At 46.0% G+C, this 18,847-nt stretch overlaps 1 protein-coding gene across 3 annotated transcripts in view; it reads right to left on the bottom strand.

Moving 5' to 3' along the window:
- VWCE (von Willebrand factor C and EGF domains) overlaps positions 1 to 17,503 on the bottom strand; it is a 153,693-nt gene extending 136,190 nt beyond the window's left edge. For 2 of the 3 annotated variants that reach the window (XM_056526735.1, XM_056526736.1), the window contains exons 1-2: positions 17,201 to 17,503; positions 74 to 168 (exon numbers count right to left, since the gene is read on the bottom strand). In XM_056526735.1, coding sequence (XP_056382710.1) covers positions 74 to 168; positions 17,201 to 17,307 — 202 coding nt within the window. In that variant the 5' untranslated portion in view covers positions 17,308 to 17,503. Of the gene's footprint in view, positions 1 to 73; positions 169 to 14,652; positions 14,687 to 17,200 lie in introns of those variants that run through there. The other variant, XM_056526738.1, reaches the window with a different exon arrangement.
- Positions 17,504 to 18,847: the final 1,344 nt, after the last annotated feature.

Raw genomic sequence — 18,847 nt, 5'->3', positions numbered from 1 at the left:
ACATGTGATAGTTTTCCTTTAACACCTATTGAAACCCAATAAGTCAATAATCCATAGATTGCAGGAGACTTACGCTGGAGACATAGTCCACTGCCTGGAGAAACTGTCCAGCCAGGACAACATCCATTGCCCATACCTGAGAAACACACATGAGGTCCAGAACGCATTCTGCAAAATAAAGGCAGACATGAAAAACATTATATTTGGTAGGAAAAAAAATTCTGTTAACATAGTTATTATTCAAATATTTGTAAAGAGGGTGGGAGACCTATATGTAGATTGCATAAGTTTATTGTCAATGGTGGTGTTGTACAGTATATTTATATACTAGCCCTCCAGGCTCTGTCCATGGTACTCACTTGGGCAGAAAGGATATAAAGTATAAAGCACCCAAAAAACATAAACTCACTTAGGCTACTTTCACTCTGTGAAAGTGGCTCCATTACAAACGGATGTTAAGGTTTTTTTTTTTTTTTTACCACTTTGACCGCCCTTAACGTCCGTTATTGTAACGGAGCCTAACAGGAGTCATAGCAGGCAAAAAGGATCCCATTCACTTGAAGTGTAGGGGAGCCTACCTAGCTTATGGAATATGGATTTAAAAGATGGGGGCTCCATTCTTTGTACTCCTTCTGTTAGCCAGAATAGAGAGTGGCTAATAAAGACCAGTAATGTACATTACAAGGACAGCCATTGATTTCAATGAAAAACCTGTACTACTACTCTCCCTTATAGTAGAGAGAATCTGTATGACCAGTTGTAGCTGTGATCAGCAGCCCTGAGTTCTTAATTTCGGGACAATCCTTTTAAAGAATTAAGCATTTTAGAGTCAAGAAAAATGAAGAAGCTCTCGAAGTGCTTATGTCAAGGGTGGCATATGGGGAATGTAAATAATAATAATAAAAATGTTATCCATTTAACCTATCAGAGGTTCATCAGCATATAAAGGATCTGCACGTGGGGACTGGTTGACAGTGAAATTTCATAAGATTCATAGGTTAAAATGTCCAATCTTATCTTTATTTTATTCCATAACTTCTGGTAGAAAACAAATGTTTTCAAATCAACCGTTGCCAGAAAGTTATACACATTTGTAAATTACTTCTATTTGAAAATCTTAATCCTTCCAGTACTTATCAGCTGCCGTAAACTACAGAGGAAGTTATTAAGTTCTTTCCAATCTGACCACAGTGCTCTCTGCTGCCACCTCTGTCTGTCTCAGGAACTGTCCAGAGCAGGAGAGGTTTGCTATGGGGATTTGCTTCTACTCTGGACAGTTCCAGAGCACTGTGGTCAGACTAGAAAGAAATACACAACTTTCTCTGTATTGTACAGCAGCTAATAAGTCCTGGTAGGTTTAGATTTTGAAATTGAAGTAATTTACAAATCTGTATAACTTTTTGGCACCAGTTGATTTGAAAACATTTGTTTTCCACCAGAGTACCCCTGTAAGGTCTAACTTTTAACTAAAGTGTATAGGCCCCTTAAGGCATTTCTTTAAGGCTGGGTTCACATCACGTTTTCTCCCATAGGGGATTGCATATGGCAGGGGGGAACTAAAAGCTCGCGCTCCCGTATGCCTTTCTATGCGCCCCCGTATGTAATTCATTTCAATGAGCCGGCCGGAGTAAAACGTTCGGTCCAGTCGGCTCATTTTTGCACCGTATGCGCTTTTACAACCGGACCTAAAACCGTGGTTGACCACAGTTTTAGGTCCGGGGAAAAAGCGCATACAGCGCAAAAATGAGCCGACTGGACCGAACGTTTCACTCCGGCCGGCTCATACATACGGGAGCGCATAGAAAGGCATACAGGAGCACGAGGTTTTAGCTCCCCCCTGCCATGCACTCCCGTATGGGAGAAAACGTGATGTGAACCAGCCCTTACCAAGAGTATCTTGCTGTCTACTCATGAGGGGCACAAACACTAAAACAGCTGTCTACATATTGGTTTCTTCTTCTGGAGGAGAGTCAACAAATTGAAAGTAGAACTATCATGTAGGACAACTTATCCCCTATCACTATGTATCTCTGTGGGAAAGCCGGAGATGCCCGAACGCTGTATCTCCGCCTCTTCCATAGATATACATGTGTGGTGAGGGTGTGATGAGGGCAGATGGAATTACCCTAGGGGCAGATGGCATTAACCCCTTGTGTTAGGTAGTTTATCCTCTACACCACCCGAAGGAATACGCTGGATCCTGGGCTAGGCACAGGGGAAAATAATGACTCCGATGCCAAGTTACGGAACAACGGCAGCTTTAATGAGTCAGACAGGTGTAACAGTTTATGCAGCTTGGTTAGGCCCATGGAGGTGACCAGTGACTTCAGAGACCTTAGGGCTTACTGGGACTTTTAGAGGACTTGGACAATTTGGGTGCAGGCCACGCTGACTTGAGACAGGATGATTTGGACTGACTTAACTATGACAGACTATAACTGACTTCACCCCTTCTGTAGCTTACCAGGCTTTGACTTGACCTGTGGGGCAATGGACTTGAGAATCCGTGGCTGCTTGACTGACTTTAGGCCTCCTCTGGACTCCAGACACACACCTAGGACTTGACCTCACTGCAACTCAGCAAACAAGAGCAAAAAGAGCTTGGGCTAGGTCCCCCCAGGGCTTAAACGGGGGGAGACTAGGAAGGGTCCCATAGGTCACATGGTCACTGATACCTCACTGGGTTACAATCACATGACAACAGGTTAATCACATGTCAATTGTTCTTAAAGCTATTACACATTTTAGGTATCATACATTATATAACACGCATACAAATGAATAGACAATGGAACAGGTGCAGGGGGCGGGGGGTCCCAGGGGACACTATATGGAGGCTGCCTGACAGGGCAGCAAAGGTACAGGGGTGCAATTCCTGTACTCGGCCACCACACATGGATGGGGCGTGTCGGCCCATCGCTTCAGGTGGGGGTCGAGGCGCCCCATTCCTGGTGAGAGTGTGGTGCCATGCAGGAGATCGCGAAGGGTCCCACCTAGAAGTTTTCCTGCATGATAGTTTTAAAGAAGAACCAAGGCATGGAACAGCTAATATAAAGCAGCCATTTACTTCTGAAGGAGGATGAATCTGCATATCTGTATGTGCAAATGACAGGGTCTGAGTGAAGTTTATAGGTGGAAAATTAGAGGATGGGAATGGAATGCATTGTCTGTAAAACAAGGTCGGTGATGCTGAGCCATACTTTGAAACATTATATTCGACAAATGTATGGGTCATCACTATCCTTTTATCTCATCACAACAATTACAACTGAGCTTTTATTAGTATTTACCCTATAAAAATGAATAAAATCGCAGCTCCAGATTAAGCAGACATCTCATATATGGATTTCATGAATGACCAGTGTAAGAGTGACTTAACATATACTTTGCATACAATGCTTATTTACTAGTAAATTATTGCTCCCTATGTATAAGATCATGGGTACTACCAATATGTATGAAGCTCTGTCTGAGAAGGTCATAGTTAATATTTTATTCAGAGGCAGAGGAACTTGCTCAATAACAAGAGTTGCCCTCTTTTGTCTCTGAATCAGTGACAGGCACGGTAGGGGAAATCCAGAAGGTTATAGTCTGCTAGGACTCTTTTGTTTAATCACTTAGGGACCATGGGTGTACAGGTACGCCCTCGATCCCTGGTATTTAAGGACCAAGGGCGTACCTGTATGCCCGTGGGGATTTTGGCCCCCGCTGCGCATCGGGCAGGGATCGGGATGACTGCTGACATCTATCAGCAGGCATCCCGTGCCAATGCCCAGGGGGGTCCTGAGAATTTACACTGGCGATTTGCAGCGATTTCGGGTCATACGGGTCTCCGGTGACCCAGAAAATAAGGGGGAGCGTGGTTGTCCAAGACACCCACGATCCCTGCTATTGGTCAGTCAGAAGCAACCGACCAATAGCAGATTGGGGGCGAGGGGAGGGGTAAAGTTCGGTTCCCCCGTTCTGCCCACCCACAGTAGTCCGGGCAGACGGGGAAACCAACGGTGACTGGCGCCAGAGGTCCACTTACCATCGATGATCGGCGGCGAGCGCCAGAGGATGGCAATGTGGCTCCCTGGTGTGATGATCCTACGAAAGCTGGTGAGTAGTTGCCTAGCAACATCTGGAGGGCTACAGTTTTGAGACCACTATATAGTGCTCTAAACTGTAGTCCAGCTAGTTGTTGCAAAACTACAACTCTCAGCATGCCCAGACAGCTATTTGATGTTTGGGCATGCTGGGATTTGCAGTTTTACAACAGCTGGAGGGCTACAGTTTGGAGATCACTGTGCAGTGGTCTCTAAACTGTGGCCCTCTAGATCTTGCAAAACTACAACTCCCAGCATGCCCAAACAACAGTTTGCTGTCTGGGCATGCTGGGATTTGTAGTTTTGCAACACCTGGAGGGTCACAGTTTGGAGATCACTGTGCAGTGGTCTCTAAACTGGGGCCCTTAAGATCTATCAAAACTACAACTCCCAGCATGCCCAAACAGCAAACAGCTGTCTTGGCATTCTGGGAGTTGTAGTTGAGTACATCCAGCTGTTTCATGACTACATCTCGCAGCATGCCCTTTGGCGATCAGTACATGCTGGGAGTTGTAGTTTTGCAACAGCCGGAGGCACATTGGTTGGAAAATACTGAGTTAAGTAACAGAACCTAACTGAAGGTTTTCCAACCAGTGTGCCTCCAGCTGTTGCAAAAGTACAGTTCCCAGCATACACGGTCTGTAAGTGCATGCTTGGAGTTGTAGTTTTGCAACAGCTGAAGGTTTGGGGTGCCCCCTCCCCCCCATGTGAATGTACAGGGTGCATTCACACAGGCAGGTAAAACACTACATATACACCCCCTTACACTGTTCCCCCCAATAAAAATGAAAAAAAAGTATCGTACGGTAGTGTTTCCAAAATGGAGCCTCCAGCTGTTGCAAAACAACAACTCCAAGCATTTCCGTACAGCAACTGACTGTCCAATCATGCTGGGAGTTTAGCAACAGCTGGAGGCTCCCTGTTTGGGAATCACTGGCGTAGAATACCCCTATGTCCACCCCTATGCCATCCCTAATTTAGCCCTCAAATGCGCATGGCGCTCTCTCACTTCAGAACCCTGTCGTATTTCAAGGAAACAGTTTAGGGCCACATATGGGGTATTTCCGTACTCAGGAGCAATTGCGCTACAAATTTTTGGGGGCTTTTTCTCATTTTACCCTTTATGAAAAGGAAAAGTTGGGGTCTACACCAGCCTGTTAGTGTTAAAAAATTTACACTAACAGGCTGGTGTTGTCCCATACTTTTTTTTTTCAAAAGAGGTAAAAGGAAAAACAATTGTAACGCAATTTCTCCTGACTACGGAAATACCCCATATGTGGGCCTAAAATGCTCTGCGGGCGCACAACAAGGCTCAGGAGTGAGCGCGCACTATGTACATTTGAGGCCTAAATTGGTGATTTGCACAGGGGTGGCGGATTTTACAGCGGTTCTGACATAAACGCAGAAATATAAATACCCACGTGTGACTCCATTTTAGAAACTACACCTCTCACGGAACATTACAAGGGGTATAGTGCGCCTTAACACCCCACAGGTGTTTGATGAATTTCCGTTAAAGTTGTATGGGAAAATGAAAAGATTAAAAAAAAAAATCACAAAAATGCTGGTGTTACCTTAAATTTTTCATTTTCACAAGGGAAAATAGATAAAAAGCCAACCAAAATTTGTAACCCCATTTCTTCTGAGTAGGAACATACCCCATATGTGGATATAAAGTGCTCTGCTGGCGCAATATAATACTCAGAAGAGAAGGAGCATCATTAGGCTTTTGGAGAGAAAATTTGTTCGGTATTGAAGGCCACGTGTGTTTACAAAGCCCCCATAGTGCCAGAACAATGGACCCCTCCCACATGTCACCCCATTTTGGAAACTACACCCCTCACGTAATGTAATAAGGGGTGCAATGAGCATTTACGCCCCACAGGTGTCTGACGGATTTTTGGAATAGTGGTCTGTGAAAATGAAAAATTTAATTTTTCATTTGCACAGCCCTCTGTTCCAAAGATCTGTCAAACGCCAGTGGGTGTAAATGCTCACTGCACCCCTTATTAAATTCTGTGAGGGGTGTAGTTTTCAAAAGGGGGTGACATGTGGGGGGTCCACTGTTCTGGCACCACAGGGGGCTTTGTAAATGCACATGGCCCCTGACTTCCATTCCAAATAAATTCTCTCTCCAATAGCTCAATGGTGCACCTTCTCTTCTGAGTAATGTAGTGCGGCAACAGAGCACTTGACATCCACACATGGGGTATTTCCATACTCCGATTCCATTTTCTCCTATTAACCCTTGTAAAAATGTAAAATTTGGGGGGAAAAACTGCATTTTAGTTTACACATCGAACTTTAACAAAAAGTCATCAAACAACTGTGGGGTGTTAAGGATTACTGTACCCCTTGTTACGTTACTTTAGGGGTGTAGTTTCCAAAATAGTATGCCAAGTGGTTTTTTTTTTCTTTTCTGTTCTGGCACCATAGGGGCTTCCTAAATACGACATGCCCCCAAAAAACTTTCAGCAAATGTGACTCCTTCTCTTCTGAACATTGTAGTTCGCCCGCAGAGCATTTTACATCCTAACATGGGGTATTTCCATACTCAGAAGAGATGGGGTTACAAATTTTGGGGGGCACTTTCTCCCATTAACCTTTGTAAAAATTGTAAATTTGGGGAAAAAAACGCACTTTAATGAAAAAAATATATTTTTCATTTACACATCCGACTTTAACGATTAGTCGTCAAACACCTGTGGTGTGTTAAGGCTCACTGGACACATTGTTACGTGCCTTGAGGGGTGTAGTTTCCAAAATAGTATGCCATGTGTTTTTTTTTTCTTTTTTTATTCAAACACTGGGTCTACAAGAACATGCGACAGTGACAGTTGTCAGATGTGCAAAAAACGCTCTGGTCCTTAAGGTGAAAATGGGCTTGGTCCTTAAGGGGTTAAAAGGATACACCGGTGGAAGTATATATTTTTTTTAAATCAACTGGTGCCAGAAAGTTAAACAGATTTGTAAATGACTTCTACTAAAAATCCTAATCCTTCCAGTACTTATCAGCTGCTGTATAATACAGAGGAAGTTCTTTTCTTTTTGGAATTTCTTTTCTGTCTGACCACAGTGCTCTCTGCTGACCCCTCTGTTCACGTCAGACACTGTCCAGAGCAGGAGAGGTTTGCTCTGGGGAATTGTTCCTGCACTGGACAGTTCCTGACATGGACAGAGGTTTCAGCAGAGAGCACCGTGGATAGATAGTACTGGAAGGATTAAGATTTTTAAATAGAAGTATTTTACAAATCTGTTTAACTTTCTGGCACCAGTTAATTTAAAAAAAAAAAAATTCCACCGAAGTACCCCTTTAAGTTACATGGGCTGGATTTCATGGACTGGAGGACAGGTTGGAGGTGTCAGTGCTCCAGTCCACACCCCTAGTCCACTATGGATTTTCCCTTCTCCAAGGTGTTCTCAGGTGAGGCTTCCTGTGTTGATTGCCGGGGAGGAAGCCTTAAAATAAAGAACTGTTGGGGTTTGGGAGCTGGAGGAGTCTGAGATGAGAACCGGTCACAGCCAGCACTGCAGCTCAAACCTAGGAGGTCTATACATTCCTCTATGGACAATTTGTTAGTTTGCTTGGGACCAGACATTAGGCCTGCAGTCATATAGTGAGGTATCCTGATGTTTAGTTAGAGCCGGACAGGATTAGGTTTTGTTGTTTTGTTTGCACTGTGGTTTATGCCTAAAATCATTTAAATAAACATCCTCTTGGACGCTGCCCGCTGCCTGTGTGAATACCGTCATTGCCGACCCCACCGTTTGAGCTGTTTCCTACACTTTCATTGTTAATTTTGGTCATTCGATACACAAGATCCACATTCATGGCAAAATGTGGAAATTTCTGGTCAGCTTCTGGTTCCTGTGGTGCACCATTTACTACTGTGACATTTGCCCTTGCAGTTCCTAGAGTGGTGTCTCTCAATTGCTTGGTCCCAAAGTTACTCCGAGATACAGTACTTCTAGATCTAAGACCTGTCGGCCAGGTAGGGAAGTTTCTTCTTCTTCCCCAGCTAACATCTGCAAGGGAAAAAGGTCATCATTACAAATTTCAGGTGGACCCACCTTTTCATTATGCCCCTCATTGGTACCACTGTTTCCATTGGTCCTCTCACACAACCTATTTTTAAAAGGGAGAGGTACAGATTCTGCCGGAGTTTGTTCCCCAGCTGCAGAAGTACACGAACAGCTGGTGTAACACCCAGGCAAGCAAGGATCTCCATTTTTAGTTTAGGCTAGTCCCGCAGATCCTGCTACCTGAGGTCATAGTAGGCCTTTTGCGGTTCACCTGTCAGAAAGGGTGCAATCACTTCTGCCCACTCTGCAACTGGTAGTCTCTCTCTCTGCCACTCTTTCAAATATGGTGAGGAAGGCCTCGACATAGTCATCGGGTGTCATTTTTGTAAGACCTGCTGTACGGCTCTCCTCACATTAACAGTCTCAGAGGGGCTTCTCTCCACTCGTGCGGTCTGAGCTATAACAGTCTCTCTAAGCGCAGCAATCTGCTCCATTAACAAGCGATTTACCGTATTTATCGGCGTATAACACACACTTTTTAGGCTAAAATTTTTAGCCTAAAGTCTATGTGCGTGTTATACGCCGATACACCCCCAGGAAAGGCAGGGGGAGAGAGGCCGTCGCTGCCCGCTTCTCTCCCCCTGCCTTTCCTGGGGTCTAGAGCCCTGCTGCCGGCCCTTCTCTCCCCCTGGCTATCGGTGCCGCTGCCCGTTCTGTCCCCCTGATTATCGGTGCCGGCGCCCCATTGCCGGCGCCGATAGCCAGGGGGAGAGAAGCGGCGCCGACAGCCAGGGGGAGAGAAGGGGCAGCGGCACCCTTTGCCGGCGCCGCTGCCCCGTTGCCTCCCCCCATCCCCGGTGGCATAATTACCTGTTGCCGGGGTCGGGTCCGCGCTGCTTCAGGCCTCCGGCGTGCGTCCCCTGCGTCGTTGCTATGCGCTGCACGGCGCGGCGCATGACGTCAGTGCGCCGCGCCGTGCAGTGCATAGCAACGACGCAGGGGACGCACGCCGGAGGCCTGAAGCAGCGCGGACCCGACCCCGGCAACAGGTAATTATGCCACCGGGGATGGGGGGAGGCAACGGGGCAGCGGCGCTGGCAATGGGTGCCGCTGCCTCTTCTCTCTCCCTGGCTATCGGCGCCGGCAATGGGGTGCCGGCACTGATAGTCAGGGGGACAGAACAGGCAGCGGCGCCGATAGCCAGGGGGAGAGAAAGGCCAGCAGCAGGGCTCTAGACCCCAGGAAAGGCAGGGGGAGAGAAGCGGGCAGGGACGGCCTCTCTCCCCCTGCCATTCCTGGGGGTGTATCGGGGTATACACGCGCACACACGCACCCTCATTTTACCATGGATATTTGGGTAAAAAACTTTTTTTACCCAAATATCCTTGGTAAAATGAGGGTGCGTGTTATAGGCCGGTGCGTGGCATACCCCGATAAATACGGTATTTCTTGTTGTTGTGCCATTTTCTGCTCATGTCTCAGGTTAGCTTGTATCAGCTGCTTTATCACCTCTCCCATTGTGCCAGTTGGGCCTTGAAATGCAGCATCAGCTTTCACCCAGGACATATGATTCTGGCCCTTTAAATGTCCACAAAATTCAAATGCGTTTTTTGTCATGCCATTGCCCCTAGCAACATTTGCCCGCATTCTCCACCAATTCTAGGAAACAGCTCACACGGTGGGGTTGGCAATGAGATAGTATTCACAAAGGTGCATAACCTTGAATCGGAGTGATTATTTTCCCCGCGCCTTGCCCAGGAACCAGCGGCCATACCTCGGGTGGTGTAGAGGATAACCACGCCCTGACATCATGAATATCAAGGGTAACTAACATCTGCCCTAAGGGTGGTAACATCTGCCCTTCATCACACCCCTTTTGCCATCAGGCCACGTCCCCTCAATGTAAGTCTATGGGAGGGGGCGTAACAGCTGCTGTGATGCCGCCATGCCCCCTCCCATAGACCTACATTTGGGGGGTGATCTGACATAAGGAAGGGGCGTGGCCAACTCCCACAGCGTGACCACGGCGTTCGGATCTAAATATTCCGAATGCTGCCAGAAGGCTGGCCAGTGGAGTACCCATTTAAGGCTTCCTCCCCAGCAATCAACACAGGAAGCCTCACCTGAGAACACCTTGGAAAAGAGAAAACCCATAGTGGACTAGGGGTGTGGACTGGAGTACTCCCACTTCCAACCTATCCTCCAGTCCAGGTAATCCAGCCCATGTAACTTAAACAAAAGAGTCCTAGCAGACTCTAACCTTCTGGATTTCCGCTACTGTGCCTGGCTGAGAAAACCAGGTGAGATACAGTATACACCCCATCCACCACTTTCCCATACACTTTACCACAGTATATACACAGAGAGCTAAGTAATAGTTCTTTCTATAGGAATACTGTATATCACTGGTTCAGTGCATCTGCAGTATGCACAGAGCCTATTTAACTAAGGGCTAATAACTAGCCAATGTTTGGATTGCTTAACTGGAGATGGTTAACTAAAATTGCATCCGCTGCTACCTCCTAAATTTTTCAGCACTTTACTGTAACTTTCTCAAGGGAGACAGTAAAGTGGTGAAACATTTAGGTGATTGCATCATCTGTCACTGCCGTACAAGGTAGAGAGCTGCACCCTAAAATTGTTAGGTCATAAGAAGGTGGGACAGAAGGTACCTTTACTTACTGTTACTGTAGTTTTTAAACTTATATTGCGTCTGTTTTCTAATCCACCTGAACAGTTGGGATGCCTCCTCCATGCTCTGACCAACATCATTGAAATACAGGGCTCCATGCTGGAGGCGGGATAGGACAGGGAGAAAAGGTGCCAATGTGACTGACGGCCTCTCGGATTAGAAAACAGCTGCAAAATAACTTTACAAACTGTGGCCACAGTAAGTAAAGGTGCCGTCTGTCCCATTTCTTTATGTCCTATCTGTAGAGGTGTGCAGCTATTTACCTTGTACGGAAGTGATAGATGAATTTTATTTTGTTTGTGGTAACCGGAGAAAATGGTATTGTTGACCCACTTGGGTACAATTGTTGTATATAGTTGTAGCAACTTCCCTTTGTCTATGGGCAAATTTGTGTTGTTTATACTTTATAACATTGGCCCATATTCTCCATACAAAGTTGTACAGTAGAATCTCCCAATAGCGGACACTCACAGGGAATAAAAGTGTCCTCTATTGGGAGATGTCCCCTATTGGGAAAAAAGGCTTAAACATCCTTCTAAACAATGGAATACTATTCTGTATTCACCCCAGAGTGTAATTACCTACAAAACACAAAAAAAGCTACATGTAAATAAATAATTTTGCACAGTAATAAGGCTTTAAAAAAATCTCAACAATATAATTAATTAAGAAAAGTATTGCCAAATCATTCATGCCAAATCATTCCCCCCGCAATGCCAAATCATTCCCTCATCCCCCTGTTCTTCTTACCTGGCCAGCAGGCAGTGACGAGTGACGCTCCTCTGCCCTTCACTCAATGAGGGCAGCAGCAGCTGCCAGCAGTGACGGGTGACGCTCCACACGTCACTCCTCATTTCGGGCAGCTGCCCTCAGTGAGTGAGGCGCAGAGGAGCGTCACTCGTCATTTCAGGCAGCCGCCGCTGCTCACGACCGTCACTATCCTTATTGAGTGAAGCGCAGAGGAGCGTCACTCATCACTGCCTTCTGGCCAGGTAAGAAGTAGAAAGAACAGTGGGATGAAGGAATAGAGGAGGGATTTGGCATGGGGGGGGGGATGATTTGGCATGGAGGGGTGATTTGGCTAGGGGATGAGGGAATGGGGGAATGATTTGGCATGGGGGGAATGTTTTAGCATGTAGGGGATGATTTGGCACAGGGGGGATGATTTGGCACAGGGGGGATGATTTGGTAAAGGGGGAATGACTTGGCACAAGGGATGCCCCTCACTGGAGTATTGGCTGTACCCCCCTGACGGCAGCCCTGTGTAAGATGTAGGGCGACACATAAGCCTGGTTGTCCCCTATTGGGAGTGTTTTGTCCCCTATTGGGAGTGTTATTGGGTGTGTCCATGACCGCTATTGGGAATGTCCCCTATTCGGAGGGTGCAAATACATTAAGTCCTATGGGACTCTGCCGGGAAATTAAAAACTGTCCGCTATTGGGAGGTGTCCACTAAGGGAGATTTCACTTTATCTATAGGTTTGAATTTAGTGAAGTGTCTATTCTGTTCTATTTATTTGTTTAGTTCCACCCTTTTCTGCTGTGTGGTACAGAGTTTGTCATCACATATAATCTGAATTCTATGTGAACCTATCTGTATGCTTTTGGAGTGCGTGAGGAAAATGTAGTAAACAAGGGAAACCCACAAAAACATGGTGAGAACGTACTTCTCCATGTAGATATTCATTTTGCTCAGATTCACAATGACAACGGGGTTAACTATTGACCTATTGTACTGTACCTGGATGTGTTTATACACAGATGTAAAGTATTATACTGTATATGTGTATATCAGTGTCCGTCAATTCAAGGCTTCATACACACACTGCACATAGTCACAAGGAGTAGTCCCATGCATGCATTGCTATGAGACAGCTAATTCAATATGAGGAAGAGGAATGGGTATAAGTAATTCATTATTGCCATTTTTTTCAGATACTGCAGAGTCAGCCATTGTACTTTTATACCAGTGCCAGCCAAAGTGCCCCATTAATGAATTCGAAACATGTAAAGAAGGTCACAGCTTTTAGGTTAATAACACAGCCTTTCTGAAAATGGAGAACGGCTTTGGAGCGAGTCAAAACATCACAAGGACATGTGTGATGGATAAACCACTTTGGAAATGCAGTCCGATCTTCAGGCATCTTGTTATAGAGCAGGAGGAGCTGTGCAGACTGATAAATAGATTTTTGGGAAAAGTTCCAGGCTAACTCTGCTTTTATCCATGGAAATCTCTGCTCATTCTAGGCGAAGTAGTCAAGTTGGCGTTCCTACTCAATGATTGAGAGCTCTCTATATACACACTTATACACAGAGAGATGTTGGTCACTAAGTAGGACCACCCACTTGACTCCCAGAAGGAGCAGAGATTTACATGAATAAATGATAAGTTATCCTGGAACTTTTCCAACAAAACTATATATTAGTCTAAACAATGGAGCAAGGAGATGAAGGGGAGGGCACTACTGCATATATACCACTAGAAAGCATACGTTGCGGAGTTATATGTAGGTTCAGTTGACACCTGCGGGATGCACACAATACAGCTGCAGTAAATGATAATAATAAAACATAAAGAACGATAACATGCACTCACCGCTAGGACTGTGTCTAGGCATTCGGAGGTCGGGGGTCCCGGGGGAGCATGGGAAGGATATCCTTCCCATGCTCCCCCAGTCCCCCGGACCTCCGGAGGCCTAGACACAGTCCTAGCGGTGAGTGCATGCTATCGTTCTTTATGTATTACTTTATATTAATCTGCTTGGCACCTCTCTCTATACTATCCTTTGCAGACTGGACTAAATTTTCAATGTGCGAGGATCTCCTTATAGTAAAGTCTACGTGCTGTAACCTTGTTCGCATTTTATTCAAGGGAGTGATCTGTCTCTGGGGTTAAAGGAGTAGTCCAGTGGTGACCCAGTGGTGAACAACTTATCCCCTATCCTAAGGATAGGGGATAAGTTGCAGATCGCGGGGGGTCCGACCACTGGGGCCCCCTGCGATCCCCTGTACGGAGCCCCGACAGCCCGCGGGAAGGGGGCGTGTCGACCTCCGCACGAAGCGGTGGCCGACACGCCCCCTCAATACAACTCTATGGCAGAGCCGAAGCGCTGCCTTCGGCAATCTCTGGTTCTGCCATAGAGTTGTATTGAGGGGGCGTGTCGGCCACCGCTTCGTGCGGGGGTCGACACCCGCTATCTGGCCAGAGAGCCTGGCCCCCGTACAGAGAGATTGCGGTCGGACCCCCCGCAATCTCAAACTTATCCCCTATCCTTAGGATAGGGGATAAGTTTTTCACCACTGGACTACCCCTTTAAGTATACCACCTGCGTTTACATGGAGAGTACTGCACTTATTTGTAAATTTAGGTAACAATGACATCACACAGGCAGCCATAATTGTATCAGCTAGAGTGCCCAATTAAAATGCCAGCCTTAGGTATCCATAAGGGTATGTTCACACTACGGAGTGTGAACGGAATCTCCGCTCGCAGAATTCCACGAGCGGATATTCAGCCTGGCAGCCGACGGCGGCGCAAAGAATGAACATGTTCTTTCTTTGCGCGGAACAATTTCAGCGGCGGAATTGTCTGCCACTGAAATCCCGCAGTGTGAACGGGTCTCGCGGGGACCCATTCACACTAATGTTAAGTTCGCACCGCGGAATTCCACAGGGAATTCCGTAGTGTGAACATACCCTGACAGTAACCAAGTGCCCCATAACAGTGACAGCCACAGTGTCCCCATAACATTGCACCATGGCACCTTACACTGTGAACCTATCACAGTGTCTCTTACATTACCCCAGTAACATTCTCAGTCATAACGTCCCTTTAACAAAGTCATTTACAGTGTTCTTTAAAAGTAGCAACCTCCTAGCAGTCAGTCAAAGTGCTTTCATAAAATTGCAGCCATAGTAGGCTTTATGAGGGAGATTTATCATAATCTGTCCAGAGGAAAATTTGCTGAGTTGCCCATAGCAACCAATCAGATCGCTTCTTTAATTTTTCAGAGGCCCTTTCACAAACAAAAGAAGTGATCTGATTGGTTGCTATGGGCAACTCAGGAAATTTTCCTCTGGACAGGTTATTAATCTCCCCCTATGACTTTCAATCTACAGTGCACCCATAACAGTGCCAGCACATTGCCCCCTACAGTGGCCAATTTCAGTGGCAGCAACAGTGCCCAGATGTCATTGGTAGTCATGGTACCACATAATAGGCCCAGCCGCAATACCAGCCAGCTACCATGCCCTCATAACATTGCAGATAACATTGCAGCTACAGCATCAGCCACAGCCCTCTCATTTACAGTGACCGGGTATGTACACATGTTTATATGATGTGGATTTTATGTTGAGGATTTTATGTTGCATCAGGGTATGTTTACACATACTGGCCCTCATTTACTATTCTAAACCCGACTTGTTTTATCGGGTTTTTTTGGCGCATTTTTTTGGGCGCATCGTGCGCCAGTCTGCGACACGATGCAACATTTTTTCCCGACGGACCCGATGTGGATTCTCCCAAACCCGAAAAAGGGGCGTAACCCGACATTTCTGAGCTTTCCCACGTATTTATAAAGGTTTCCAACCCGAATTTGTTGAATTGTTGTGGATTTTTTCCCAACAACTCAGAGGAGTTGGAAACCAAAACCAACAAAACCCACGTGCGACAAACAAGATGCGACATAATAATAAATACCAGGGGAAAAAAGTAGTTGGGTAAGAAAGCAAGAGAGACTTACAACCCGATTTTCTAAGTTAATCAGTATGCTACTGATTTTATTTTGTGTTCAACTATTTATTTATATTGATTTACACAGAATAAAACCAGCAGCATAAAATCGGCAGCATATACAGTACCATACCCTCAACATACTCTTACAGTGCAACGTAACTCTTGCTACATAACAATGCCCCACAGTGCCCCATTACATAACCATGGCAGTGCCCTCATTACAGTGACATCACAGTGCCCCTTCAATAATGCAACACAAGTGCCTCATAACAATATCAGACACAGTGGGCCAAAGTTATTAATCTGTATACCACAAAATGTAGGCAAGAAAACTAGACCCATTTGACTCAATATTGCATTTTGTATGTTATCATTTACTTTTTTGTGGTATTCTTTTGTAGACGATTGTCTGTATATATACCGCATTTTTCGCCCTATAGACTGCTCCGGCGTATAAGACGCACCCAATTTATAGGTGCAAAATCTAAAAAAATAAAGATTTTGAACCCAATAGTGGTCTTCAATCTGCGGACCTCCAGATGTTGCAAAACTACAACTCCCAGCATGCCCGGACAGCTGTTGGCTGTCCAGGCATGCTGGGAGTTGTAGTTTTGCAACATCTGGAGGTCCGCAGATTGAAGACCACTGCATAGGAGGTAATACTCACGTGTCGCCGCCGCTCTGGACCCGTCACTGCTGCCCTGGATGTCGCTCCATCGCTGTCGCCGTGTCCCCGTCGCTCCGGAACGTCTTTGCTGCCGGCCGGGTATCCTCGCTCTCCGTCGCCGCCATCACGTCGTTACGCACGCCGACGCACGTACGCGACGACCTGATGACGAGGAAGGAGAGCGCTGGCCATACAGGGGATCCCTGAACGGAGAAGACACTTAGGAGGCAGGTAAGGTCCCTCCCGGTGTCCTGTAAGCACTAACCCAGCTATTCAGTCGGGCTGTTCGGGACAGCCACGGTGAAATCGCGGCGGTCCCGAACAGCCCGACCAAACAGCCGGGTTGGGGTCACTTTCCCTTCAGACGCGGCGGTCAGCTTTGATCGCTGCGTCTGAAGGGTTAATACAGGACATCACCGCGATCGGTGATGTCCTGTATTTGCCGTGGGTTCTGGCCATTGATGGCTGCAGGGACCGCCGCGATAGGGGTGTATTCGCCGTATAAGACGCACCGACTTTTTCCCCCCAAAACAAGAAAGAGTGCGTCTTATACGGTGAAAAATACGGTATATATATATATATATATATATATATATATATATATATATATAAAAATATATATAGTTTTGCTAATATGTAAAACTACGTAAAAACTGTAAAACCATAAAAAAAAATTTTTTATAGGTTTTAAATATGTACAAAGATCTACACCAAACATAACTAATACACTTCATTAAGGGGGGGGGGGGACATGTGCGTTCGCATACAATTTTTTTGTGGTATAGAATTTTTCTATACCACAAAAAATAAACTCCCAAAACATAGCCAAAAGTAGCAATGTCTTGATGTTCTTTAGCACAGCTATGTCCATGTGTAGTAGCAGAAGGCACTGTCCTGATGTAATGCAGTCCTCCCTGAACCTCTGCGCATGTCTGCCCATACTTGTTCCAGAATCGGAGTTTCTCTGAGTCACAGTTGCTGTGTCAATATACCTCTGTGCTGTCAGTGCTGGCGGCTTCTTTCTCCCGTTGTAAATTCTCCCTTCTTTTCCAGCAGTTAGGAGGAGTATGAAGGACATCCTCATCCAAAATGGGATCATGATGAGTTCTCGAACCAGCCCCAAATCCACCAGTGACCAATAGTGAGTGGGATCTCCTTTCGCTCTCTCCTCTCTATTGTGTCACCTTTACGCCAAAAAAATACTTCTTTCCCCGTCTGTCCACTTTCTTATAACCTACATAATATCTGCTTCTTGCTTGAGCTTCACTGACATGTTCTACCCTTTCCTTGTCCCCAATTTTGTGTCCTAACTCTGTCCTTCTCTCACCCGCCTTCTCTCTTCCCCCTATCTCTCCTTAGATCTTAGCTTTTTTTCTTGCCTCCTTTTTCCCCCCTAATGCGAGTCCTTAGCTGAGTCCCATCCCAAACTATCACCTTCGAAAACTCTCCATCCTCCCCTCTCTATAGCTCTCCCTCCTTTGACTCACTTTCTCCCTCTCTGCTCTGCTGCTGATGAATTTGATGGGATAGGAGCCCCTCACATCATAGTAAGAAGGAAGTGGCCCCACAGTGACATCTGGGAACGGATAGAAAGCTTTGCCAGATGCAGATCTCTCTATCCGCTCCCAGATGTCACACTCTCTGATGTGCCAAGATTGCGTGTGTCTCTATCTGTTCTGCGCAAGTGTGTGCTTCTAAGTAGTGTTTATTAAGAGACTGCATGTGTGCGACTGTGTATATCGCCTGGAAAAGCCTCAGGAATTGTGTCCTAAACTTTCCGTTACTAAACATAAACAAGTATCTGTAACACTCAAAGCCTAAAACCTCCTGGAGAGATACAAAAGGGGTTAAAAAGCGAGGAGGTTGCACGCTTATTGCTAAATAGGCTTTAGGAAAATCTAAGGTTACTTTAAGGTCAATAGTTCTTTAATATAGGATACAAAGAACAAAACTCACCACCGCTTCTCAGTCTTCTTTATTAGTGCAAAATACTCACATACAAGTCACTGACGGGGAGGGACACATATCGGGGGGGGGGGGGGTAGGAAGGCGACAGCAGCCGTTGTTTCGCACAGGTTACGTGCTTTGGCCAGACGAAGCACGTAACCCGTGCAAAACAATGGCAGCTGTCGCCTTCGTACCCCCCCCCCCCCCCCCCCGATATGTGTCCCTCCCTGTGAGTGACTTGTATGTGAGTATTTTGCACTAATAAAGAAGACTGAAAAGCGGCGATGAGTTGCCGGTATCTTTTGTTCTTTGTATCCTGTATTGATCAGCTTGCCACGCTAGAGCACCTCCGCATCTCAAGAAGGGAATAGCACTCCCCTACATACACTACGAGTGACATTCTCTAATCACAGAGCTAGCAGTGCCGGTCCTATCTGCATTTTTCTATATAAAGGGGTATTCCAGGCAAAAACTTTTTTTTATAGATCAACTGGCTCCGGAAAGTTAAACAGATTTGTAAATTACTTCTATTAAAAAATCTTAATCCTTCCAATAGTTATTAGCTTCTGAAGTTGAGTTGCTGTTTTCTGTCTAACTACTTTCTGATGACTAACATCCCGGGAGCTGTCCAGCTCCTATGGGGATATTCTCCCATCATGTACAGCTCCCGGGACGTGACATCATCATTGAGC

This window comes from Hyla sarda, chromosome 6, assembly GCF_029499605.1.
Source record: "Hyla sarda isolate aHylSar1 chromosome 6, aHylSar1.hap1, whole genome shotgun sequence".
In the NCBI taxonomy this organism is placed as follows: Eukaryota; Metazoa; Chordata; class Amphibia; order Anura; family Hylidae; genus Hyla; species Hyla sarda.
This window is presented reverse-complemented; position numbering and strand designations above follow the sequence as displayed.